Source organism: Ranitomeya variabilis, chromosome 2 (genome assembly GCF_051348905.1).
Source record: "Ranitomeya variabilis isolate aRanVar5 chromosome 2, aRanVar5.hap1, whole genome shotgun sequence".
Lineage (NCBI taxonomy): Eukaryota > Metazoa > Chordata > Amphibia > Anura > Dendrobatidae > Ranitomeya > Ranitomeya variabilis.
The window spans coordinates 1,114,344,782-1,114,372,653 of NC_135233.1; the positions used below are offsets into that span (position 1 = coordinate 1,114,344,782).

The following is a 27,872-nucleotide window of genomic DNA, read 5'->3' on the forward strand; positions in this document are numbered from 1 at the left end:
GAACCCTGGCTATCACCGCTGTCACCTGACCGCGACGTCATCGAAGGTCCTTCACTCTCTGCATTCTTAGGAACGGAGGCAGACGCTTGCAGCGGTGATAACCAGGGTTCGTCGGAGAGGTGAGTATATCCATATTTTTTATTTTTATTCTTTATTTTTTACATGAATATGGATCCCAGGGCCTGAAGGAGAGTCTCCTCTCCTCCAGACCCTGGGAACCACACGCTGTATAAGATGACCCCCGTCTTATACTGCGGGCATATCACAAATTCCATATTTTATATGGAAAAGTTGGGGGTCATCTTATACGCCAGAAAATATGGTATTTACTTTAGTTTAATCACTAGCAGCGTTAATTAGATAGCAATGAGCATGCCGAGCGTTAGCTGGCTGGAAACAGCTAGTAATACATATTAGCAAAGCGTCCATTTTGAATATCTTCGTAATCATCCTTAACAACGTGGTATAAAATACTTTGGACTTCCCCCTCCCTCTCATATTCCTAACACTAGGGAAGGGAGGAGTGGAGTGACCCCTAGGCAGATCTAACACCCTGTCTGCCATAAATATCCCTATATAGGTTGCACACCTATCGCCGAGTAGGAAACTAATCCCTGCCTGACCCTAGTGATAGGCCCTGGATAGGGAAGGGATGGGGTGAGTGCACCCACTACAACTAAAGAGAGAGGGTTGACAAATGAGGGAATATGCTTAGCTTGAGAAGGCTACCAAGATATCACGCTAGCAATCCTCCAAGAGGCTCCAATAAGACATTAACCGACTGCTAGTACTTCCAACCAAGCAGAGGGAAATTGAGCTAACACCATCACAATGCTGCAGAAAATGAATGTATTTAAACCTTCAGCAAAAGTGTGTTAATTAGCAGCAGAAGGTGGAGGTAATTACTGGGTCCTAGAGGTAGAAAGATATCACTCCAAAACAGAGATGCAAAAATCAAACAGGTGCTTATAAAGCTAATCGCAATGACCTTCCACAGCTGGATCTAGGAAGACTGTCTGTCACACCTGACACACCCGTGACAGTACCCCCCCTTTTACGAGTGGCCTCCGGACACTAGAGAACCGGTTTCTCAGAATGACCGGCATGGAACGAACGAACCACTCTAAAGGCATTCACCTCTGATGCTGAAACCCACATCCTCTCCTCTGGACAATAACCCTTCCAGTGCATCAAGTACTGTAGGGAACGATGCTGAAGATGAGAATCAACAATCCTCAAAATCTGGAACTCCAAATTACCATCAACAATGATTGGGGGTGGCGGCAGGGGAGAAGACTCAATAGGTTCAAAATACTTCTTCAGCAGAGACCTGCGGAACACATTGTGAATTTTAAGAGCCTGGGGTAACTCAAGACAAAAAACTGCAGGGTTAATGACTACGGTTATTTTACAGGGGCCAATAAACAGGTCCCAGTTCCCAGGAAGAGATCTTCAACTTGGTATTCCTGGTAGACAACGGCACAAAGTCATTCACACTTAGGTACAAACATATGGCTGACCAAAAGCGTTCTCCAGGTCCTGACCTGTCTCCCATAATCTTCAAATTGCTCTGAAGCCCCCTCCACACCAAAAAGAGCGTTGAAGCAAAATGTTCCTCCTCAGGGTCTCTCGAAGCCCATCCCACGCTCCAAGTACCGAACTGTGGATGGAAACGGTATGCACCAAAGAATGGTCACCTGCCGGTAGATTCTTGGCGATTGATTATTAATAGCAAACTTGGCCGACAGTCACAAAGATTCCCAATCTTCCTGGTTTTCAGAGACAAAACACCTGCGGTAGGTCTCCAAATTCTGATTAGTGTGCTCAGTCTGTCCATTCGACTAAGGGTGGAAGCCAGAGGAAAAGGACAGCTACACCCCCAGTCGAGTACAGAACGCTTTTCAGAACTTAGATACAAATTAGGTCCCCTGATCTGACACCACATCGGAGGGAACCCCTTTTGCAAAATTGTGGCAGAGTCTTCATGGTCACCACCACCAGGGAAGCTCTGGGACAAAGCATCCACCTTGGTGTTTTTAACTCCTGGATGGAAAATGACAACAAAATCAAATCTAGAAAAGAACAGGGACCAGCTAGCTTGTCTAGGGAACGACGTCTAGGGTATGTGCACATGTTCGTGTTTTTTCAAGTTTTTTTCCCCTTTTTTTGTGCTATAAAAACACGAAAAAAAACCGCTTACACTAAGCATCCTATTTATTGGAAAGCAATCCGCAATTTTTGTGCACATGCTGCGTATTTTTCCGCGGCGGAATCGCATTCCGGAAAAAAAGCGCAGCATGTTCATTTTTTGTGCGGAATCGCTGGGCTTCCGCACACATAAGAGTGCATTGATCCGCTTACTTCCCGCATGGGGCTATGTCCACCATGCGGGAAGTGAGCGGATCATGTGCAGTTGGTACCCAGAGTGGAGGAGAGGAGACTCACTTCCAGGCCCTGGGAACCATATAATTGTTAAAAAAAAAAAAAATAATAATTAAAAAAAAAAGTGATATTCTCACCTTCCGGCGTCCCCGGCAGCCTTCCCACTCCTATCGATGCTCCCGGTCCCAGTAATGCCTCGCAGCAATGACCCCAGATGACGTAGCATCTAGCGAGACCACTACGTCATCACAGGTCATTGCCGCGAGGCATTGCTGGGACCTGGAGCATCGCGGGGAGCGGGAAGGCTGCCGGGGCCGCCGGAAGGTGAGAATATCACGATTTATTAAATTATTTTTAACATATCTTTTTACTATTGATGCTGTGCTATGTTTTACAAGTGTGAATATAAACCAGCTCACCCGTGATGCATAAACCAATCTTCGGGAGCACGGACCCGCTGTGTCCAGGCGTATAGAGTCCAAAAGAAAAGAATGTCCAGCTTCACCGAATCCGTAAAAAAGAGTTTTCTTTATTGACAAACTTTTAAGCATAGAGGATACAGACTTCAGCACAAGCCATATGGGTAAGAATCTCAACGCGTTTCTGGAGACTAAGCTCCCCTAACCCTAATCATGATTATGGGAGCTTAGTCTCCAGAAACGCGTTGAGATTCTTACCCATATGGCTTGTGCTGAAGTCTGTATCCTCTATGCTTAAAAGTTTGTGAATAAAGAAAACTCTTTTTTACGGATTCGGTGAAGCTGGACATTCTTTTCTTTTTTACAAGTGTGCCCAACCTGTCAATCAGTTTTCCAAGTGAAAACGCTAGCATTCTGCAAGCTAATTATGCTTGTAAAACGCTAGTGTTTAGCGGGAATACGCATGCGATATACCCGCAGCAGGAGTTGCAGAATTGCTGTACAAATTTCTGCGGCAATTCTGCAACGTGTGCACTTAGCCTTAGCTGCTTGAAGATATATGTTCTTGAGGTCTGTGATAACTGTAATAGGATGACTGCCCCCTCCAACCAATGTCGCCATTCCTCGAACTCCAATTGAAATGCCAAAAGCTCCCTATTACCCACGTCATAATTTCTCTCAGCCGAGGATAATTTTTTTTAAAAGAAGGCACATGGACGCCATTTACCAGGTTACAGACCCTGAGACAACAAAGCCCCAACTCCCACCTCCAATGCATCCACTTCCACGATAAAAGCATCGGGTTGACTAAGTATAGCTGTAGTGTCAAAACAACTATTTAAGGAGGAAAAAGACTGCTGAGCAGCATCCAACCATTATGAGAAATTGGACCCCTTCCTTGTCATGTCAGTAAGGGGTTTCACCATTACCGAATAATTTTGAATAAACAAACGCTAAAAATTAGTGAAACCCAGAAAACGCTGTAATGCCTTCAGGTTCTCGGGATGATACCAATCAAGTACAGCACGAACCTTCTCCAGATCCATCTGAAAACCCAAAGGTTTCAACAGTTACCCCAAGAACTGCACTTCCTGGATGGCAGAAACACATTTCTCAAGTTTGGCATAAAGCTTACTATCCTTTAATATCTGAAGCACCTGTCTCACATGCCCCCAATGTGTCTCCAAATCAGGTGAATAAACCAAAATGTCATCCTGATAGACCACCACAAACCTGCCCACCAATTATGGAAAATATAATTCATGAAATGCTGAAACATCGCCGATACATTGGTCAGACTGAAAGGCATAACCAGTCTCTTGAAATATCCCTCAGGGGTATTGATTCCGTTTTCCATTCATCCCCCTTGTCACGATAAAGTAAAAATGTCATAATGTGAGATTAGTTCTAGAGAGTACCATGGCACATACTCATGCTGCAGTTTCGACCCCCCTTTCTTCCCCTCTGCATTCACTCATACAACAAACAAAGCCCTATGGCAGATACTCTGTGCGACTTGATACCAATGTGTGAGCAGTTTATGGCTGTAGCCGCAGATACCAGTCTTTGTGAAAACTGCTCATTCCCCCCTCCCATCTAATGCTAGTTGGAACTGGTGTAAAGCACTGAGTTTCTTTGTTCTATTAAAGTTGTATATAGTGGCACCGATTTGGGCTAGAGAGATAAGAATTATATATTCCGGATGTCCATCGGTAAATCTATCACTCGCTGAAAGCACTCGCAGCTAGACACAACGAGTGCAAAATGCGGATTTCTCGGTAAGGGGTTCACGTAATTGCTCCATGTTCACACTTAAAGGAACGCCCCTGACTTGGGAAACATCATGAGCATGGTGTCGTACTTATGCGAGGTTCACAGAGCACGTTATGCATAAAAAATAAAAAAGTATAGATATAAACACTGGCGCTCAGCAAATGACTGACCCAAGGGTAAGATTTGTATAAAGAGCTGCTGGTGATTGAAGCAGGTTCTGTGTATACCTGCTAGAAAGCAAAGCCTAAAAAACAAGAATATGTCACCGCTCTACTCCATACATGTGTAAAGCCAAATTGTGAAAATGTGAAATATGCAAATGAAGAGAAACTTACTGCGGTTATGCCAAAAGGACGGATCTGATGAGTGGTGCTTAGTTTAGTGAGGTGATGATCCCAACAATTGGTGGGAGAGGGTATGATCTCCCCTATGAGGAGTTTTGCTGTCACCCACAAGACTTTTAATATGAACTGTAAAGAGTACTGATGTGTTTGTAGTTGTACTTACTGAATCGCCCTGAGGTGGTGTGACCGCTAGAAGATCGATAGTGGTGGAGAGCTGGTGGTGATCCTTTAATAATGCGTGAATATGCTGTTATTCAGATGTGGATATAGTATCCTGTTAGGTTGCCCCTAGTAACAGCACAATAGGTATTCGTAGTGAATTGTCTGTATAAAATATGGTGGACTCAGTGGTTAATAGTCCGTGGGAGGATCTAACAGGGTTTGATGGCAGTAACCTAGTGTGCTTAATCAGGTTTCAGGCGGTACTCTCGGTGTGGGGACGACAAGTGGTGTGCCTGCATCCGGAAGACTAACCGCTGTGCTGCAGAGGGGGAACCGCTGCACTGGACGACGACAATGATCACAGGTGCCCCGGCCGGAAGCACGCTGTGTATGCGGCGGAAAAGGGATGGGCGGGGTTTCGGAGTGACATCACCGATTGAGAGAAGGACGGGTGCGCAGAAGGAACAAGAAACGCATACACAGCGTGCTTCCAGCCGGGGCACCTGTGATCATTATCAGCGTTCAGTGCAGCGGTTCCCGCACACCGACTGCGGTCACCCTCTGCAGCACAGCGGTGTTGGTGTGGGAGTAGTTATATCGCCCTCGCTGCAGCGTGCCCAATAGCCAGTACATAGCAGGCAGCCTTTCTGGCGACTAATTACCCTAGGTGCAGTACCTGATCTAACCTGAGGGTGAGGGGGGCGCCATAGAGCTGCAAGTTCCAAACCGGAACTGGGAAGTGGGATATAAATAAATCCCTTTCTGAAGGAATCAGGGGCAACCAAACAACCCCGGTTCGTGACAAATTGGTGTAAGTAGTGGGGACGATAAAGGTATCCTCCCCGGGATCCCTGACGCATTGGTGGGATCCGTGACATATTGTTGGCAGCATGGTGTGAACGTGACAACCCTCCCAAGATTCTAACCAGGTTATAGGCCCCTTAAATTCAACTTGGAGAAAACTTTAGCTCTCACCACCTGGTTGAATAAATCCAGAATCAGAGGAAGAGGGTTTGGATTTTGGATGGTAAGTAGATTCAATTCCCGGAAATCAAAACAGGAACAGTGACTGCCATCTTTCTTTTCCACGAAACAGAACCCTGCCGCCATGGGTGAAGATGAAGGTCTGATATGGCCCTTCTCAAGACTCTCAGTATTAAAATCTTTCATGGCTTGTCTCTCAGGACCGGACAGATTATATAGTCTGGACTTGGGTAGTTTAGCTCCGGGAGTCAGGTTAATAGGACAGTCATATGCCTGATGGGGGGCAAACCCTGATATCCCTTCTCAGAAAATACGTCCTCCAAGCCAGACAAAAACGCCGGTACGGTCCCTGTAGATACTGCAGAAAGGGAAGTATTTAGGCAGTTCTCATGGCAGTAATCTCTCCACTCTACAATCTCTTTGGATTGCCAATCCACTATTGGATTATGTTTCACCAACTAGGGTAAGTCCAGTACAGTTGGAATGTGGAGACCCTCCAGGATATCACAAGCAATTATCTCATAATGGAAAGACCCCATCTTCAGTCTTCAATCTGTATCAGTGTTTTCTGTGCAAGTGGTGCTGAGTCAATGGCGTAAATAGGAATGAGCTTAGCTAAGGTAGAGCAAGACAACCCATGAGTTATAGCAAACTCAGCATCCACCATACTGACTCCAGCTCCACGGTCTACAAACACAGAAATTGTCTGTCCTCTCTAGCACCACCTCTGCTGTCAGGACAAACCGATAATAACAGGTTGAAAACAAGCATACCACTTGGCTATCAAACTCCAGACTCCTAAGGGTTAATCAAGTCTCTTTTTGTTTAGGAATCAAAGGACAGGCCCCAATAAAATGTCCCTTCTTCCTACAAGAAAAACACACACCCTTTTTCCTGCGAATGTCGGGGGAGACATACAACGCAGAAGCAGCTCCTAACTGCATGGGTTCCTCTAACACCACTAGTATAGGTACACCCCCGGACCGTTCCCCCGGCACAGGGGTATTGTCCCAGAAAGGTGGCTCAGGAGAAGGTGGTCTTACCCATCTATCCTGCAGGTGTCTTTCTTTCTACCCATATAGCCAATGACATGGCAGTCTCCAATGACTCAGGGGTTTCATACACTGCCAAAGCATCTTATATCCTTTCGGAAAGACCTTGACAAAATTTGGCTTTTAGGAACCTAGTCATTCCATTTGCTATTGGTTGCCCATCTGCAGAAATCAGAGCTATACGTTTCCACTGAAAATAAAAAAACTGGTCCCTACCTCCTGACAACCTGTCCAGGATGGCAATTTGGGGTTCAAGCAGGACCGACCTACCCACAGAGTCCCCCATAGTAGGAGTCTGCAGCTGCTGCCGTTGCTGCTGAACCTCAGATTGAAGGTCTGTCATCTCCCGTGACAATCTCTGCAACTACTCTGCTAGCACAGAAACGGTCAGTCACCTCCCGTGACAATCTCTGCAACTACTCTGCTAGCACAGAAACGGTCAGTCACCTCCCGTGACAACCTCTGCACTGAAACAGGATCCGTGAACCCGGAAAAAGTAATAAAAAAAACTACACCAAAAAAAAAAAAAACAAGTGTCAGGTTTTTTTTTCTTTTATAAAAGTGTACGTCAGGTATTAATGTCATTCTGGATGAGGATGAAGTGAGGTGCACAACAACAGGGAGAGGGAGGGGGAAGCCGAAACATTAGTGAAGGGAGGAGTGGAGACCCCCTAGGCAGATCTATCATGCTGTCTGCCCTAAACTTCCCTATATAGGTTTTGTACCTATTGTTCAGCAGGAATCCAATCTACTTTACTGTAGTAATAGGTCCTGGATAGAGAGGGGACGGGGTGAGCGCTAGTCAGCTCCCCCAACAACCAAAGACCGAGAGGGTGGACAAACGAGGGGATACACTTAACTTGAGAAGACCCCCGAGACATCATGCCAGCTATCCTCCAAGAGACTCCAAGAAGACACTAGTCAACTGCTAGTTCTTCCAACAAGACAGAGGGAAATTGAGCTAACACCCGCACCCTGCCGCAGAAACTGAATGTATTTAAACCTTCAGCAAAGGTGTGTTAATTAGCAGAAGGCGGAGGTAACTGCTGGGTCCTGGAGGGAGAAGGATATCACTGCTTAACAGATATGCAAAAATCAAACAGGTGCTTGTAAAGCTAATCGCAATGACCTGCAGCCAGATCCAGGATGACTGTCTGTAACACCCGTGATACTGTTTGAACTCCACTATAACTCCTTACTTGGTAAAATCCATAAGAACCTTAATTCATGGACTGTGAAGGATCTCTCATGGTTTGGCAGTGTAAATATATTCAAAATGAATATTTTACCTAGACTGCATGACCTCTTTTAAACTATCCCAATTAGAATTCTTTTAAATGTTTGGAAGCATCTTTGTAGTGGCTTCTGCAAGTTCATCTGGCTGACCGGTTATCCACATATTCGAGGTGATATCTTAGTCAGGTCTAAACAGATGGGAGGCCTCGGTCTTCCGGATTGTAGAAAATACTACATGGAGGCAGAACATTCCAGAATACTCAATTATTTTCAACTTAACAGAAGGAACTTTGGATTCATATAGCGCAAACTATATCTCCAAAAGCATTAACTACAATCCTCTGGAACCCACAGTACCCAATAGCCCAAACCACAACTGTCAGATCACCCTATTGCACTGCATGGGAAAAACAATTGGGCTTATCTTTTGAGGACTCACAATGGACCAAATGTCTTCAATTTTCTCATAAAACTTCCATTGCAACCAAAGCTCAAGAGCCGTCCTTTAGGATTATCTCCAGATGGTATTGGGTTCCTGTATTACTATCCAAGTGGTTTTCTGCAGTATCAGATGCTGGAGATGTGGAGTGGAAGAGGGGACAATGACGCACACTTGGTAGTGCTGTCCCATAATCAGATGTTTCTGGTAATTCAAGCAATTCAAAAAATGACTAGTCTCTCTGTACCCGACTCTCCTGAATCTCTTTTGCTCTTTATGAACCAACTAGTTTTGCCAGATACAAAAGATCTTCAATAAGTTACCTTATACAGACTGATAATAATATTATTCTTCGTCACTTGAAAAGTACTTTTCCCCCTACTCTGGATCGGTGGATCTCTGAAAGAGCCATTCTAAAGAGGATGAAACATTGGATTGGTCAATCCCCCACGGACTAGAATAGATACTGTGAGGCTTGGAGAGACTGAACTGAATTTCAGGAATCCAATGTCTACCAACTTTCATCAGACTGATGTGACCCACCCTTTTTTACGTTGCGCTACTTTCTACTGACTATGGTCTGTGCCTGGCTGCACAGTGTTTGGTTTCCTTTGGATCTTAGTAACCTCATAATTGTAATGCTGATGGCTTCAAATGTTCCCTACCTTTCCCTCCTTTTTCTTCCTATAACTTGATGTTTTAATGGACATTATTCTTCCCATATTTTTTCGAAGTATAAGACACACCTAGGTTTTAGAGGAGGAAAATAGAAAAAAAAGTAATCAACAAATGTGGTCAATTCTGTACTAATATCCCCCATCCTAGTATATATATTTGTCCCCAAATCTAGGTATACATGGTCCCCTCATCCCTATCCTGGTATGCATAGTCCCCTCGTCCCCATCCTGGTATACATGGTCCCCTCGTCCCCATCCTGGTATGCATAGTCCCCTCGTCCCCATCCTGGTATGCACGGTCCCCTCGTCCCCATCCTGGTATGCAGGGTCCCCTCGTCAGCATGGTAGGCATGGCCCCCTCATCCCTATCCTGGTATGCACGGTCCCCTCATCCCCATCCTGGTATGCATAGTCCCCTCGTCCCCATCCTGGTATACATGGTCCCCTCGTCCCCATCCTGGTATACATGGTCCCCTCGTCCCCATCCTGGTATACACGGTCCCCTCGTCCCCATCCTGGTATGCAGGGTCCCCTCGTCAGCATGGTAGGCATGGCCCCCTCATCCCTATCCTGGTATGCACGGTCCCCTCATCCCCATCCTGGTATACATGGTCCCCTCGTCCCCATCCTGGTATACATGGTCCCCTCGTCCCCATCCTGGTATGCATAGTCCCTTCGTCCCCATCCTGGTATGCATAGTCCCCTCGTCCCCATCCTGGTATGCACGGTTCCCTCGTCCCCATCCTGGTATACATGGTCCCCTCGTCCCCATCCTGGTATGCATAGTCCCCTCGTCCCCATCCTGGTATGCATAGTCCCCTCGTCCCCATCCTGGTATGCATGGTCCCCTCGTCCCCATCCTGGTATACATGGTCCCCTCGTCCCCATCCTGGTATGCATAGTCCCCACGTCCCCATCCTGGTATGCTCGGTCCCCTCATCCCCATCCTGGTATGCATGGTCCCCTCGTCCCCATCCTGGTATACATGGTCCCCTCTGTTGTGAACTCTGTTTTTGGGCTCCCTCTTGTGGTCACTGATGTTACTGTGTGACTTTTGCTTTGGGCTCCCCCTGGTGGCCTTGCATGTTATGCTGCTGGTCTTTGGCTACCACCTGTCCTCGTTATCTTCTGGGAGGGACCTATATAGCTCTGTTTCCCTTTCAGTTGTTGCCGGCTGTCAGTGTAATCAGTTCTACTCCGATTCCTGCTTACTACCGTGCTCCCAGTTTCTTCTGACAAGCTAAGTTGGTTTTTTCAGTTTTTGTACATTCTGTTCTTCATGTTTTCTTGTCCAGCTTTCTAAAATGTGAATCCCATGTTTTGCTGGTCGCTCTAGTGGACTGAGTTTCTCCCCATGCTTCATTAGTTGATGCATGGGTTCTTGTAATCTCAGGATGGATTTTGTGTAAGGGTTTTTTGCTGACCGCTTAGATCCCTGTTCTATTTTCCTCTTTCTAGTTTTAGCGGGCCTCTTTTGCTGAATCTTATTTCATTCCTGTGTATGTGTTTTCCTCTTATCTCACCGTTAATATTTGTTGGGGGCTTCTATATCTTTGGGAATTATTTCTCTGGAGGCAAGAGAGGTCTTTTGCTTTCTCTTTAGGGGTAGACAGTTTCTCAGGCTGGCGCGAGACGTCTAGAACCATCGTAGGCACGTTCCCCGGCTACCTCTAGTTGTGTTGGATAGGTTTAGGACTGCGGTCAGTCCAGTTACCATCTCCCTAGAGCTTGTTCTATTTTTTGTTATTTTGCTTGTCTTTTTGCTATCCTCGGCCACGAGGATCATAACACCCCTCGTCCCCATCCTGGTATACATAGTCCCTCTCTTCCCCATCCTGGTATGCATAGTCCCCTCGTCCCCATCCTGGTATGCATAGTCCCCTCGTCCCCATCCTGGTATGCACGGTCCCCTCGTCCCCATCCTGGTATACATGGTCCCCTCGTCCCCATCCTGGTATGCATAGTCCCCTCGTCCCCATCCTGGTATGCACGGTCCCCTCGTCCCCATCCTGGTATACATGGTCCCCCTCTTCCCCATCCTGGTATGCATAGTCCCCTCGTCCCCATCCTGGTATGCATAGTCCCCTCGTCAGCATGGTATGCATGGTCCCCTCGTCCCCATCCTGGTATACATGGTCCCCTCGTCCCCATGCTGGTATGCATAGTCCCCTCGTCCCCATCCTGGTATGCATAGTCCCCTCGTCTCCGTCCTGGTATGCATAGTCCCCTCGTCCCCATCCTGGTATACATGGTCCCCTCGTCCCCATCCTGGTATGCATGGTCCCCTCGCCCCCATCATGGTATACATGGTTCCTTCGTCCCCATCCTGGTATGCACGGTCCCCTCGTCCCCATCCTAGTATGCACGGTCCCCTCGTCCCCATCCTGGTATGCAGGGTCCCCTCATCATCATGGTAGGCATGGCCCCCTCATCCCTACCCTGGTAGGCATAGCCCCCCATCCCTATCCTGGTAGGCATGATCCCCTCATCCCTATCCTGGTAGGTATGGTCTCCTCATCCCCATCCTGGTATACATGGCCCCCTCATCCTCATCCTGGTATACATGGCCCCCTCATCCTGGTATACATGGTCCCCTCATCCTGGTATATATGGCCCCCTCATCCCTATCCTGGTAGGCATAGCCCCCCATCCCTATCCTGGTAGGCATGGCTCCTCATCCCTATCCTGGTCTGCATGGTCCCCTCATCCCTATCCTGGTAGGCATGGCCACGTCATCCCTATCCTAGTACAGTGGGGGGAAAAAAGTATTTAGTCCAATTGTGCAAGTTCTCCCACTTAAAGAAGATGAGAGTGGCCTGTAATTGACATCATATGAGAGTCAAAATTAGAAAACAAATCTAGAAAATCACCTTGTCTGATTTTGCAAGATTTTTTTGGAAAAATATGGTGGAAAATTAAGTATTTGGTCACCTAAAAACATGCAATATTTCTGGCTCTCACAGACCTGTGACTTCTTCTTTAAGAGGCTCCTCTGTCCTCCAATCATTACCTGTAGTAATGGCACCTGTTTGAACTTGTTATCAGTATAAAAGACTCCTGTCCACAACCTCAAACAGTCAGGGTATGTGCACGTCAGGATTTCTTCAGGAATTTTAGCGGGTTTTTTTTTGGCGGATTTCCCCTATAAAAACGCTATAATTCTGCACAAAAAAAACGCATACATTATGCATCCTATCATTTAAAATGCATTCCGCATTTTTTGTGCAATTGTTGCGTTTTTTTTCCGCAAAAAAAAACGCAATCTGGAAAAAGAAGCAACATGTTCATTATTTTTGCGGATTTTTTGCGGATTTCCCATGATTTTGGAGTGTCAGGAGAAAAACGCAAAAAATCCACCAAAAAACCCCCCAAAAAACGCATGCGGATTTCTGGTAGAAAAGTCCGGATTTTGTCAGGAAAATTTCTGCAAGAAATCCTGACGTGTGCACATACTCTCACAGTTCAAACTCCACTATGTTGAAGACCAAAGAGCTGTCGAGGGACACCAGAAACAAACTTGTAGCCGTGCACCAGGCTGGGAAGACTGAATCTGCAATAGGCAAGCAGCTTGGTGTGATGAAATCAACTGTGGAAGCAAAATAAGAAAATGGAAGACATACAAGACCACTGATAATCTGAATGGTCACAAGAATGGTCAGCAAAAATCCCAGAACCACACGGGGGGGATCTAGTGAATGACCTGCATAGAGCTGAGACCACCATAAGAAAGGCTACCATCAGTAACACACTATGACGCCAGGGACTCAGATCCTGCAGTGCCAGACGTGTCCACCTGGTTAAGTCAGTACATGTCCAGGCCCGTCTGAAGTTTGCTAGAGAGCAGTTGGATTATCCAGAAGAGTATTGGGAGATTGTCATACGGTCTGATGATACCAAAGTAGAACTGTTTGATAGAAACAAAACTCATCGTGTTTTGAGAAGACAGAATGCTGAGTTGCATCCAAAGACCACCATACCTACTGCATGGGGTGGCAACATCATGCTCTGGGGCTGTTTCTCTGCAAAGGGACCAGGACGACTGATCCATGTAAGTAAAAGAATGAATGGGGCCATGTATCGTGATATTTTGAGTGCAAACCTCCTTCCATCAGCAAGGACATTGAAAATGAAACGTGGATGGGTCTTTCAGCATGATAATGATCCCAAGCACACCGCCAGGGCAATGAAGGAGTGGCTTCGTAACAAGCATATGAAGGTCCTGGAGTGGCCTAGCCAGTCTCCAGATCTCAACCTCATAAAAACCTTTGGAGGGAGTTGAAAGTCCGTGTTGCCCAGCGACGGGCTCAAAACATCACTGCTCTAGAGGAGATCTGCATGGAGGAATGGGCCAACATACAACCAACAGTGTGTGCCAACTTTGTGAGGACTTAGAGAAAATGCTAGACCTCTGTCATTGCCAACAAAGGATATATAACAAAATATTGATATGAACTTTTGTTAATAATCAAATACTTAGTTTCCACCATATTTTGCAAAAAAAATCTTGCAAAATTAGACAAGGTGATTTTCTGGATTTGTTTTCTCATTTTTTACTCTCATAGTTGTGCTCTACCTATGATGTCAATTACAGGCCTCTCATATTTTTATGTGGGAGAACTTGCACAATTGGTCGCTGACTAAATATTTTTTTTCCCCACTGTATGCATGGCCCCCATCAGAAAAAACATTAAAAAAACATAAACCTTTCTACTTACCTTCCTTGCGCTTCCTTGCATTGTCCTGTTGTGATGCCAGCAACTGGTTTATGCTTGAAAGCAGTGTATGGCAGTAACATCATGCACTGCTTACAAGTAGAGGACAGCTGACAGAATACCTACTTCTCTCCACGCCGGGACTATGGGCATGTGGAGCAGTGAGTATTTATCTTCTTTAATAGTGACACAGTGTTAGCCGCAGCTGGCGGCTTCCTGCAGCTGCCGGGCAATTACATGTGCCTGCTACTAAAGACCATGAATATTCACTGCTCTCCACTCCCATAGGCATGGAGAGCAGAGAATATGCATTAATCTTTAAAAGCGGACACACGTGGTCGCCCTGTTGCTGCGGGAGCCGGTGGCTGCGGCTAACACTGTGCCACATTATCTTAATTAACCAGATGACTATTTTTATCAAACCGAGAAAAATAGACTGTTATCTGTATGTTGACTTTTGAATTTGTCTTTGGTCAAGAAAAAAGACTTTTGCTTGTGTAAGCCTGCAATATTGACATGTAATATAACATATCATATTGTGCGCTTATCCTTGATGACTAGTGATGATTACTGATGCACTGATTATGCACTGTAGGCTAGATAGTTTGGTGACTTAGAAAACAGGAGGAAAAACTATGCAAATAGGTTAAATAATCAAGTAATGCTAGGACACTTGTTAAACGTAAAGAGAGGTGATATGCCTTTATGAAAGAGACAGCCAGAGATTCTGCCAAGACATCCAAACATCCAGGGAACCCTACAGGTCTGCTGCCAATACATCATGGCTCCATCACAAGGGACATGGATCTATCATTCTACAGGAAACAACTTAGGGGACCTAGGCCCCGTTTGGAAGAATACACTGAATCTTCTCCACTGACCATCACTGAAGCATGTATATGCAAGGGAAAAAGGAAGGGGAAATATTCAGCTCACCAGTTTGAAGCAGAAGTCCTTGTGTGCAAGCTTGCACAGGAACAAAAGTCTTGATTGACTCGCACGGAGGTGCCTGTATCAGAGGCATTGTCCACAACAGAAGAAAAAAGGAAGGAAGTAAATGCCCAGCGTGAAACTTGGATAAAAGTTCAATTTATTTAGACAAATCCATTAAAATCCTTGTTTCATAGTGGTACAGTAAATAATGGAGTACATGATGCAACCAATGCGCTTCGACCTGTTATGGTCTTAACAGGTCGAAGCACGTTGGTTGCATCATGTACTCCATTATTTACTGTACCACTATGAAACAAGGATTTTAATGGATTTGTCTAAATAAATTGAACTTTTACCCAAGTTGCGGCACTTTTTTCATCACTGAAGCATGGATACATTTGGAGAAAGCCAAGATTGGAACCTGCCGGTCACCTGGCTCCATGGAGATGTTCGGAGAAGCAAGGTTGTGACCCTTGGGTCAACTGGCCTTATACCTGAATAGACTGTCAACTTCCTAAGCTTGTCGTGACCTCCTCTCTGTGTGCGTGCCACAGGTGAGGTAGTCGACCCTGGGAGCTCTGAAGTAACAGCTGTCATCCTGGTGAGTCAGCGGAAGGGTGAGGCTCTGTAATGTGCACCATCTTGGGGTATTTTGCTGTGACTGCTCTATGTGTTATCTGCCTCTTGTAGTTCAATAAAGCATTGCCACACTGATTTACACTCACCCTGTTTTGTCTGAGTAGCATTATGACCACAGGAGTGCGGTGAGACGATCCCTGGTCCATGTGGTTTCATCAAGGGGACCTGGGCTAGCTCATTAGAGACTTGAGTGCATAAATATTGATAGAAATAAAATAATTAAAAAAAACACGCATTCAGTTGACACTGTATAATACAAGAGAACGGAGTAATAAGATCCCAAAACTCATATTTAAAAATAGTACAAATTTTTATTAAACCAATAATTACAACTTAGATCACAATACAAAACAGGCACATAGCCAAAAATGAGGTGTGGAGGACACTAATGGTATGCATGGGGAATAGGAGGGAAAGAATCATAGGATAACACCCTGGATTGCTGAATAGAGGGGGCCGCCTGTGGAACCGGAGGGAATCATTCACCATTATGGGTAAGCTGATATACTTATGTTAGCAATTGCGCTGTTACATATGACATTGGGATATTGGATTTCTGAGTACAATAGTCTTGATGGTTTAGTGGACTTTGTACTGAGTCACTTGAGACTGTGGGATTGTGGCATATACCCATAACGTGATCAGCGCATATCTATTCAGCAATCCAGGGTGTTATCCTATGATTCTTTCCCTCCTATTCCCCATGCATACCATTAGGGTCCTCCACACCTCATTTTTGGCTATGTGCCTGTTTTGTATTGTGATCTAAGTTGTAATTATTGGTTTAATAAAAATTTGTACTATTTTTAAATATGAGTTTTGGGATCTTATTACTCCGTTCTCTTGTATTATATATATGTGGGAGTTTCCTGAATGGTCCTTTAGATGTGGACAACATTATTGGAGGAGGTATACGATTGAACTCCTGGCCACAGAATTATTGTAGGTTTTTTGAGTTTTTTGTTGAAAATTCAGTTGACACTGTCTCTGATTCCGGCTCTCACTGCAGGACTGTGACTGATACAACCACATGAGTACATGCTTGTACTTTGCTTTGTGTAAGAGCTGTATCCGGCCTGGGACCGGCTTGTGTGTCTCTTGTAGGAAGGGTCCTAATAATGAGAGCTGAAAACAGAGGCCATGGTTATTTTCTACATCTATTATATGATGCAGGATCTCCTGAATTCTCCGCACGCATTGTGACACCTTGTCCCTCTGATGTCCCTGGTATCTGAAGCAGTCAGAGCTCCACTCTCCTATACTCTACACATAATCTCTCTTTGGTGGCCGGTCTTCTGGTAGTCACCTTTAGGATGGATATCTGGCTTTGCTTCATTTTCTTAAAAAAAAAAAAAAAAAAAAGGCTTCTAGTCTGATCTCTGGCCAGGAAGCCATGATGTTTTGCTTTCTACTGAGTGTGGAGCTCTGTGATCGGCTGCAATGGTCAGGAGCAGGACATTACATTAATGTGTGGTCTTAGCTGTTCAGCAGTTAGGCTTTACAAACCATGAGGTGGCCAAGGATTCAGCTTCAGATGTCTGGTATATCTCATCTCACAATATCTTGGTAAATGAGATTGTTGATAATATTAAATCATGGTGTCTTTCCAATTTTCATCTCCAGACTGATGTGACATTGAGCATGGAGAGACGTAACTGAACCCTGGGCAGTACAGTTACTGTATGATTCATGGGCCCTATTGTAATTAATAGCACCTGGGAATGGGCCTGTACTTCTGAATGTGCCGCGTCATCTCTGCTCTGCTCTTAGGTCAGATGGGTGTCATGGCTCGATTTGAGGATTCGATAGGTTGAACATTCAATATGTTGATTTATGAAAGTTCTGCCCAGTTGGTGCAGAGAATCTGTGTAGGCAGAATACAGGCTGGATTTAGTCGAGGTTTATGTAAGTAACGCAATCACTCACTGCAGACACAAATCCTTTTCGGAGTGTTTATACAAAGCGTTATAGCACTGGATTCTGTAGTGAATTATAAAGAGATATAAATATAAAAGGTGTCATTCTCTTTTCATGTTTAATCCACTTTGGCACCCATAAGTCCTGAGTAAATCCAGACTAATGGAGGTATTCTAAATGTATGTAATTATGTTGTTTAACAGGATTGAAAAATGGATTTCATTATTTTTTTCTAACAGAAAATCGAAACAAGTACTGTAAAGGAAACTTCATGTTTTTGCTAAATAATAAAGCAGAAGGTGAAGAAATTGTGCCACCCTCTTCAGAAGAAAACCTCATCACCCTTAATGTACGTCCAGGACACACTGCAGATTTGTCATATAATCCGCCAAATCCAGAGGAACTGTCCCCTGACCAAGCTCTGACTGTCACCACATATACAGGTCTGAAAGACAGAACAAGATTTCAATGTGAGGAATGTGGAAAACAGTTTTCAAAAAACTCGGATCTTTTTACACACAGAAGAAGTCACACAGAAGACAAGCCGTATTCATGTTCAGAATGTGGGAAATGTTTTACAGATAAATCACATCTTATCACACATGAGAGAAGTCACATTGAAGAGAAACCGTATTCATGTTCAAAATGTGAAACACGATTTACACATAAATCACTTCTAGTCGCACATGAGAATAATCACCCGTATGTATGTTCAGTATGTGGAAAGGATTTTACAAAATTTAATATATTTGTTCATCATCAGAGAAGTCACACGTTGCTCTCATGTTCAGAGTGTGGAAAAAGTTTTAAACAAAATTGTCTTCTTGTTGCACATGAAAAAGTTCACTCGGGTGAGAAGCCGTATTCATGTTCAAAATGTGGGAAATGTTTTACACATAAATCATATCTTACCGCACATCAGAAAATTCACACAGCAGAGAAGCCGTATTCATGTTCAGACTGTGGGAAATGTTTTACACATAAATCATATCTTACCACACATCAGAAAATTCACATAGGAGAGAAGCTGTATTCATGTTCAGACTGTGGGAAATGTTTTGCAGATAAATCACATCTTACCGCACATCAGAAAATTCACACAGGAGAGAAGCCGTATTCATGTTCAGACTGTGGGAAATGTTATAAAAAGAAATCAAATCTTGTTACACATGAGAGAAGTCACACAGGAGAGAAGCCGTATTCATGTTCAGACTGTGGGAAATGTTTTGCAGATAAATCACATCTTACCGCACATCAGAAGATTCACACAGGAGAGAAGCCGTATTCATGTTCAGACTGTGGGAAATGTTTTACAGATAAATCACATCTTATCACACATGAGAGAAGTCACATTGAAGAGAAACCGTATTCATGTTCAAAATGTGAAACACGATTTACACATAAATCACTTCTAGTCGCACATGAGAAAAATCACCCGTATGTATGTTCAGTATGTGGAAAGGTTTTTACAAGATTTAATATATTTGTTCAACATCAGAGAAGTCACACTGTAAAAAAGCTGCATTCATGTTCCGAGTGTGGAAAAAGTTTTAAAAAAATTTGTCTTCTTGTTGCACATGAAAAAGTTCACTCGGGTGAGAAGCCATATTCATGTTCAAAATGTGGGAAATGTTTTACACATAAATCATATCTTACCGCACATCAGAAAATTCACACAGGAGAGAAGCCATATTCATGTTCAGACTGTGGGAAATGTTTTGCCGATAAATCACATCTTACCGCACATCAGAATATTCACACAGGAGAGAAGCGGTATTCATGTTCAGACTGTGGGAATTGTTTTACACATAGATCACATCTTACCGCACATCAGAAAATTCACACAGGAGAGACGCCGTATTCATGTTCAGACTGTGGGAAATGTTTTGCAGATAAATCACATTTTACCGCACATCAGAGAGGTCACACAGGAGAGAAGCCGTATTCATGTTCAAAATGTGGGAAATGTTTTGCAGATAAATCATATCTTACCACACATCAGAAAATTCACACAGGAGAGAAGCCATATTCATGTTCAAAATGTGGGAAATGCTTTATAAAGAAATCTGTGCTTGTTAGACATGGAATAGTTCACACAGGTGAGAAGCCATATTCATGCTCAGAATGTGGAAAAAGTCTCTCAAGTAAAGCAAATCTTGTTATACATCAGAGAAGTCACACAGGAGAGAAGCCGTATTCATGTTCAGACTGTGGGAAATGTTTTGCAGTTAAATGTTCCCTTAATAAACATAAGAGAGTTCACACAGGATAAAAGCCATATTCTTGTTCATAATATGTGATGTTTTATGCTGATAACAGATCTTGTAAACTTCAGTGGCTCAATAGATGGCTCAGTGGTTAGCATTGTAGCCTTGCCGTGCTGGAGTACTTTGATTTATAACCACAAAATGACATGTGCACAAGGTTTTTGTCTTGTCCCCATCATGGCTTGGGTTTCTTCCCACATGCCAAAGACATTGAATTTAGATTGTGAGCCCCAATGGGGACAGTGATGATGTTTGTAGAGAGCTGCAGAATGTGATGATGCAATATAAATGAGTAAGGTAAATAAAAATAAGTCACAAAGGAGAGAAGCCACATTGGTGTTCTGAATGGGGGAGATGCTTTACAAGTATATCAGGTCAGACATGAGAGAATTTCCATAGAAGAGAAGAGCTCTCTATATTCTCCTCCTGTAAGAACAGGTTTCTCACTAAAGACAAATTAGACAAATTGAGAAAAGTCAGAATGGAGAGAAGCCATGTTCGTGGCGTTGCAAGTGTTTTATAATGAACTATGATTCTCTTGTCAGAACCCATTCGTCAGAAAATGGTGGGATGTGACTAAAATTTAGTTTGAGAGGGGACAAAAAAATGGTCATAGGAGCGCATGCGAGACGGTGAGCTGATATAAAATCTTCACTTATTAGTTTCTACAACGCGTTTCACAATAGCTCCGTCTTCCTCAGGTGGCAGTTATAGGTAGAGGGGGTGGGGAAACTATATAAAGGGAAGGCAGCCTCTGAGCAATCAGAAACCATTCCACAGACCGCCTACGTAGTTAAAACGGGCCAATCAAGGCTCCACTAAAGGAATATAACAGGGATGATACAAAATAAAACACATCATTTTAAAAACAATCTAAGTTTAAAAGACAAATAAGAACAGTGCACATAAAATAGACACATAATATATTATGAGCAGCATGCATATATTGCGGAATTTTCTCAATAGTGAGTTTCAACCCTTCAGGGGCCAGTGTGCCAACCTTAAAAATCCAGAAACTCTCCCTTCTTATTAGATTGTTATACCGGTCAGGCCAATCATCTGGAATCTGGTCGATGACTACGTTTTAATGTATTCCGATTCTTTTGATGCACTAAGGAGAAGTGTTTAGAGAGACTATGTAGCATGAACCCATTACGGATGTTTTGACGGTGCTTGTTGAGTCTAGCGTGCATCGTCTGTATCGTCCGACCAATGTTCTGCAAACCACAACCACACTCAAATAAATGACTTAGCAGGATTGCAGTTGATTTTGAAGCTGGCACCTGTAGTACGGGACTTGAATTCCTGTGTCCCATTCAATATGTAATCACCGCCGAACTCTAATGAATAATTATATAAAACTTCAATCTTTATTATATAAATAGTTTAAAAATACCAGGTGAATATAACACAACACCAATACACAAAATATAAAAGCTATAGAGGCACCCAGGGAAGGTGCCTGACCCTATATATACAGCCTATCTTACCCTGCCTGACAGCGGAGGCTGGCACCTTATAACCTGCGCACTGGCGCCCCCACTCGTCGACTTCTCTCCCTATATGCCCTGAATGTCTCTATCAGTGGCTAGGGAGTGAAAAAGATACAATATAAGGGTGAAAAGATGGATAATGAAGAATTAGAATATACCTTTAGTCTCTATTTGATCTGAATACAGAGGATAATAATAGCTAATTGCTACGCAGATGCCTCCATCTCTAGCTAGATCTGCAGGAATATAGCCTCAAATCTTGATGTCTGATTGCTATATAAATCTAAAAGCTAGTTAAATCTGTAACTAGATCTACAAGGATATATCCTAAACAGGTGTAGCAAGGCATTCACATAGAGATGAGTATTAATGAGACACTGCTATTCTCAGAAAATATAGACATATGAACTAAGATACAAAATATATACTTTTCTAGACATGCATTTGGGTCAAGAATTGAGGGAAGGAGCAAAAAAGGAATAGAGAGCAGATTATTTAAGTTTGATATTGTTAATTACTTCAATTTCTATACAATAAATGGATAGATGAGATATATTCTCTAATAGATGTAATACCAACTCTCTTATAACAGCGTATCACAAAAAGACCACACTATATTAGCCAAAAATTAACTAAGCTCAATAGCACTTTAAATACCAAATGCTCCAAAAACCGCCACCCTTATAATAAGGGTCGTTTACCATTCAAAAACAGTTGAGTATATTCCCCAATTCAAAAAAATGACACATCAAATCCTCTATCCAAATGTCCACATAATATGGCAAATGATGTATCATATACTCCAGTATTCACACACTCGGGAGCTCCGGCCATCATGCCTGGGCCATATCTATTAATGGAAATATCAGCTAAGTACTCCTGTTTATGATCTGCTAATTTACTCCTGACGAAGCTCAGTGGAGAGGAAACGCGTTCAGGGCATATAGGGAGAGCCGTCGACAAGTGGGGGCGCCAGTGCGCAGGTTATAGGGTGCCAACCTCCGCTGTCAGGCAGGGTAAGATAGGCAGAGGATCTCAGGAGTACCAGCTAAGTCTGCAAACACAAAAACCGGCTCATAGGGAAGTGGTAACTTGACTGACCGTATACCTGATCCTAGCACAAACAACTAGCAGCAGCCAGGGAACGTACCTACGTTGGTTCTAGACGTCTCGCGCCAGCCGGAGAACTAACTAACCCTTTCAGAGAAAATAAGACCTCTTGCCTCAAGAGAAAGGAACCCCAAAGTTATAATATAAGCCCCCAACAAATAATAACGGTGAGGTAAGAAGAAATGACAAACGTAAGAATGAACTAGATTTAGCAAAGAGAGGCCCACTGACTAATAGCAGAAAATAGAAAGATGACTTATACGGTCAGCAAAAACCCTACCAAATATCCACACTGAATATACAAGAACCCCCGCACCGACTAACGGTGTGGGGGGAGGATAACAGCCTCCCTTGAGCTTCCAGCAAAAAACAGGAATCACATTTTAAACAAAGCTGGAACAAAATAAGAGAAATTCAGATGCACAAAAATAAGAAAGCAGGACTTAGCTTATCTTGCAAAATCAGGAGACAGGAGAAAACAGACAAGGTCTGATAACAACGAATCCAGGCACAATACTGAGAATCCAGGAAGTTAATATAGGAACACCCAGACCAAACGAAGCAGGTGAGTGCCAACCTGGGGAAAGAAACTCCAATTGCCATACCGCTAATGACCACAAGAGGGAGCCAAGAACTATAGTTCACAACAGTACCCCCCCTTTAAGGAGGGGTCACCGAACCCTCACCAAGACCACCAGGGCGATCAGGATGAGCAGCGTGAAAGGCACAAACCAAATCGGCCGCATGAACATCAGAGGCGACCACCCAGGAATTGTCCTCCTGACCATAGCCCTTCCATTTGACCAGATACTGAAGTCTCCGTCTAGAGAGACGAGAGTCCAAGATCTTCACCACATACTCCAACTCGCCCTCGACCAACACCGGAGCAGGAGGCTCAACAGCAGGAACCATAGGCACCACGTACCGACGTAACAAAGACCTATGGAACACATTGTGAATGGCAAACGACACCGGAAGATCCAAACGAAACGACACCGGATTAAGGACTTCCAAAATTTTATAAGGACCAATAAAGCGAGGCTTAAATTTAGGAGAGGAAACCTTCAGAGGGACATACCGAGAAGACAACCAAACCAAATCCCCAACACGAAGTCGATGACCCACACCGCGGCGGCGGTTGGCAAAGCGCTGAGCCTTCTCCTGTGACAACTTCAAGTTGTCCACCACAAGATTCCAAATCCGCTGCAACCTATCCACCACGGAATCCACCCCAGGACAGTCAGAAGGTTCAACATGACCCGAGGAAAACCGCGGATGAAAACCAGAGTTGCAGAAAAATGGCGAAACCAAGGTGGCGGAACTTGCCCGATCATTAAGGGCAAACTCAGCCAGTGGCAAGAAAGTAACCCAATCATCCTTATCCGCAGAAACAAAACATCTCAAATAAGCCTCCAGCGTCTGATTAGTTCGCTCAGTTTGGCCATTAGTCTGAGGATGAAAGGCAGATGAAAATGACAAATCGATGCCCATCCTAGCACAAAAGGATCTCCAGAATCTGGACACAAACTGGGATCCTCTGTCAGACACGATATTCTCAGGAGTGCCGTGTAAACGAACCACATTCTGAAGGAACAAAGGAACCAAATCGGAAGAGGAAGGCAACTTAGGCAAGGGCACCAAATGGACCATCTTGGAAAAACGATCACAGACCACCCAGATGACAGACATTCCTTGAGACACCGGAAGATCTGAAATGAAATCCATGGAAATGTGCGTCCAAGGCCTCTTCGGGACGGGCAAGGGCAAAAGTAACCCGCTGGCACGAGAACAGCAAGGCTTAGCCCGAGCACAAATCCCACAGGACTGCACAAAAGATCGCACATCCCGCGACAGGGACGGCCACCAAAAGGACCTAGCCACCAAATCTCTGGTACCAAAAATCCCAGGATGCCCTGCCAACACTGAGGAATGAACCTTGGAAATAACTCTACTGGTCCATTTATCAGGAACAAACAGTCTGTCAGGTGGGCAAGAGTCAGGTCTACCAGCCTGAAATCTCTGCAACACACGTCGCAAATCAGGAGAAATGGCCGACAAGATTACTCCCTCTTTAAGAATACCCGCTGGTTCTGTGACTCCAGGAGAGTCAGGCACAAAACTCCTAGAAAGAGCATCAGCCTTCACATTCTTTGAGCCAGGCAGGTACGAAACCATAAAGTCGAAACGGGAGAAAAACAACGACCAACGAGCCTGTCTAGGATTCAGGCGTTTAGCGGACTCGAGGTACATCAGATTTTTATGATCAGTCAAGACCACCACACGATGCTTAGCTCCCTCGAGCCAATGACGCCACTCCTCAAATGCCCACTTCATAGCCAACAACTCCCGATTACCAACATCATAGTTCCGCTCAGCAGACGAAAACTTCCTAGAAAAAAAAGCACATGGTCTCATCACAGAGCAACCAGAGCCTTTCTGCGACAAAACAGCCCCTGCACCGATCTCAGAAGCGTCTACTTCAACCTGAAAGGGAAGTGAGACATCAGGCTGGCACAAAACAGGCGCAGAAGTAAACCGGCGCTTCAGCTCCCGGAAAGCCTCCACGGCCGCAGGAGCCCAATTAGCAACATCAGAACCCTTCTTGGTCATATCCGTCAAAGGTTTTACAATGCTAGAAAAATTAGCAATAAAACGACGGTAGAAATTAGCAAAACCCAAGAACTTCTGAAGACTCTTAACGGACGTGGGTTGAGTCCAATCATGAATAGCTCGGACCTTGACTGGATCCATCTCCACAGTAGAAGGGGCGAAAATAAAACCCAAAAAGGAAACCTTCTGCACTCCAAAGAGACACTTTGAGCCCTTCACAAACAAAGCATTATCACGCAGAACCTGAAACACCATCCTGACCTGCTTTACATGAGAATCCCAATCATCAGAGAAAACCAGAATATCATCCAGATAAACAATCATAAATTTATCCAGATACTTCCGGAAAATGTCATGCATGAAGGACTGAAACACTGAGGGGGCATTATAAAGCCCAAAAGGCATCACCAAGTACTCAAAATGACCTTCGGGCGTATTGAACGCAGTTTTCCATTCATCTCCCTGCTTAATGCGCACAAGGTTGTACGCACCGCGAAGATCTATCTTGGTGAACCACTTGGCACCCTTAATCCGGGCAAACAAGTCCGACAATAGTGGCAAAGGATATTGAAATTTGACAGTGATTTTATTCAAAAGCCGATAGTCTATACACGGTCTCAAAGAGCCGTCTTTCTTGGCCACAAAAAAAAATCCCGCACCAAGAGGGGAAGAGGATGGACGAATATGTCCCTTCTCCAAAGACTCCTTAATATAAGCACGCATCGCGGCATGCTCAGGTACAGACAGATTAAATAATCGTCCCTTAGGAAATTTACTACCAGGAATCAAATCAATAGCGCAGTCACAGTCCCTATGAGGAGGAAGGGCACTGGACCTGGACTCACTGAATACATCCTGATAGTCCAACAAATACTCAGGGACTTCAGAAGGAGTAGAAGAAGCAATAGACACCGACGAGGAATCGCAATGAATTCCCTGACAACCCCAACTTGACACGGACATAGCCTTCCAATCCAAAACTGGATTATGGGTCTGTAACCATGGCAGACCCAGAACGACCAAATCCTGCATTTTATGCAAAACAAGAAAACGAATCACCTCCCGATGTTCAGGAGACATGCACATGGTCACTTGTGTCCAATACTGCGGTTTATTCTCCGACAATGGCGTAGCATCAATTCCTCTAAGAGGAATAGGATTTTCTAGAGGCTCTAGGACAAAACCACAGCGCTTGGCAAATGATAAATCCATAAGACTCAGGGCAGCACCTGAATCCACAAATGCCATAACAGGGTAGGAAGATAATGAGCAAATCAAAGTCACAGACAAAATGAACTTAGGCTGCAAATTACCAATGGCGACAGGACTAACAGCCTTTGATGGCCGTTTAGAGCTTGCCGAGATAACATGTGTAGAATCACCACAGTAAAAACACAACCCATTCTGACGCCTATGATTTTGCCGTTCGGTTCTAGTCAGGATTCTATCACATTGCATTGAGTCAGGTGTCCGTTCAGACAACACTGCCAGAGGATTAGCAGTTTTGCGCTCCCGCAACCGCCGATCAACCTGGATGGCCAGAGCCATAGAATCATTCAAACTTGTAGGAATGGGAAAACCCACCATCACATTCTTAATGGCTTCAGAAAGGCCATTTCTGAAATTTGCGGCCAGAGCACACTCATTCCATTGAGTGAGCACGGACCATTTCCGAAATTTTTGGCAGTACACCTCAGCTTCATCCTGGCCCTGAGAAATAGCCAGCAATGCTTTTTCTGCCTGTATTTCAAGATTGGGCTCCTCATAAAGCAATCCGAGCGCCAGAAAAAACGCATCAATATTTGCCGATGCCGGATCTCCTGGCGCCAATGAAAAGGCCCAATCCTGAGGGTCGCCACGCAAGAAGGAGATAACAATTTTAACTTGTTGAGCTGAGTCTCCAGACGAACGAGGTCTCAAAGATAGAAACAATTTACAATTATTCCTAAAATTCCCAAATTTAAATCGATCTCCAGAGAACAGCTCTGGAATAGGTATCTTAGGTTCTGACATAGGACTGCTAATAACAAAATCTTGAATGCCCTGCACACGTGCAGCAAGCTGATCCACACTAGTAATCAGAGTCTGAACATTCATGTCTGCAGCAGAGGTTCAAGCCACTCAGAGATAAAGGGGAGGAAGAAAAAAAAAAAAAAAAAACCTCAGACTTCTTTTCTTATAGTCTCGCTTCAGCAATGCACTTTTGTAGGCCTGGATTACTGTTATGATCCTAATGGCAGAGGATCTCAGGAGTACCAGCTAAGTCTGCAAACACAAAAACCGGCTCATAGGGAAGTGGTAACTTGACTGACCGTATACCTGATCCTAGCACAAACAACTAGCAGCAGCCAGGGAACGTACCTACTTTGGTTCTAGACGTCTCGCGCCAGCCGGAGAACTAACTAACCCTTTCAGAGAAAATAAGACCTCTCTTGCCTCAAGAGAAAGGAACCCCAAAGTTATAATACAAGCCCCCAACAAATAATAACGGTGAGGTAAGAAGAAATGACAAACGTAAGAATGAACTAGATTTAGCAAAGAGAGGCCCACTGACTAATAGCAGAAAATAGAAAGATGACTTATACGGTCAGCAAAAACCCTACCAAATATCCACACTGAATATCCAAGAACCCCCGCACCGACTAACGGTGTGGGGGGAGGATAACAGCCTCCCTTGAGCTTCCAGCAAAAAACAGGAATCACATTTTAAACAAAGCTGGAAC

The 27,872-nt window shown here is 44.3% G+C and overlaps 2 protein-coding genes across 4 annotated transcripts in view; both read left to right on the forward strand.

Moving 5' to 3' along the window:
• Positions 1-27,872, forward strand: part of LOC143808873 (uncharacterized) — a 623,474-nt gene that overhangs the window by 228,050 nt on the left and 367,552 nt on the right. The gene's annotated exons all lie outside the window — the stretch shown is intronic.
• Positions 16,708-20,407, forward strand: LOC143808895 (uncharacterized). Its single transcript, XM_077292075.1, has one exon. It carries the CDS (start codon positions 17,941-17,943, stop codon positions 19,939-19,941), a length of 2,001 nt encoding a protein of 666 aa, XP_077148190.1. The 5' UTR covers positions 16,708-17,940; the 3' UTR covers positions 19,942-20,407.

Excerpts from the sequence above, each read along its gene's own strand:
- LOC143808895 (XM_077292075.1), top strand. The coding sequence starts at position 17,941 with ATGTTTTTGCTAAATAATAAAGCAGAAGGTGAAGAAATTGTGCCACCC.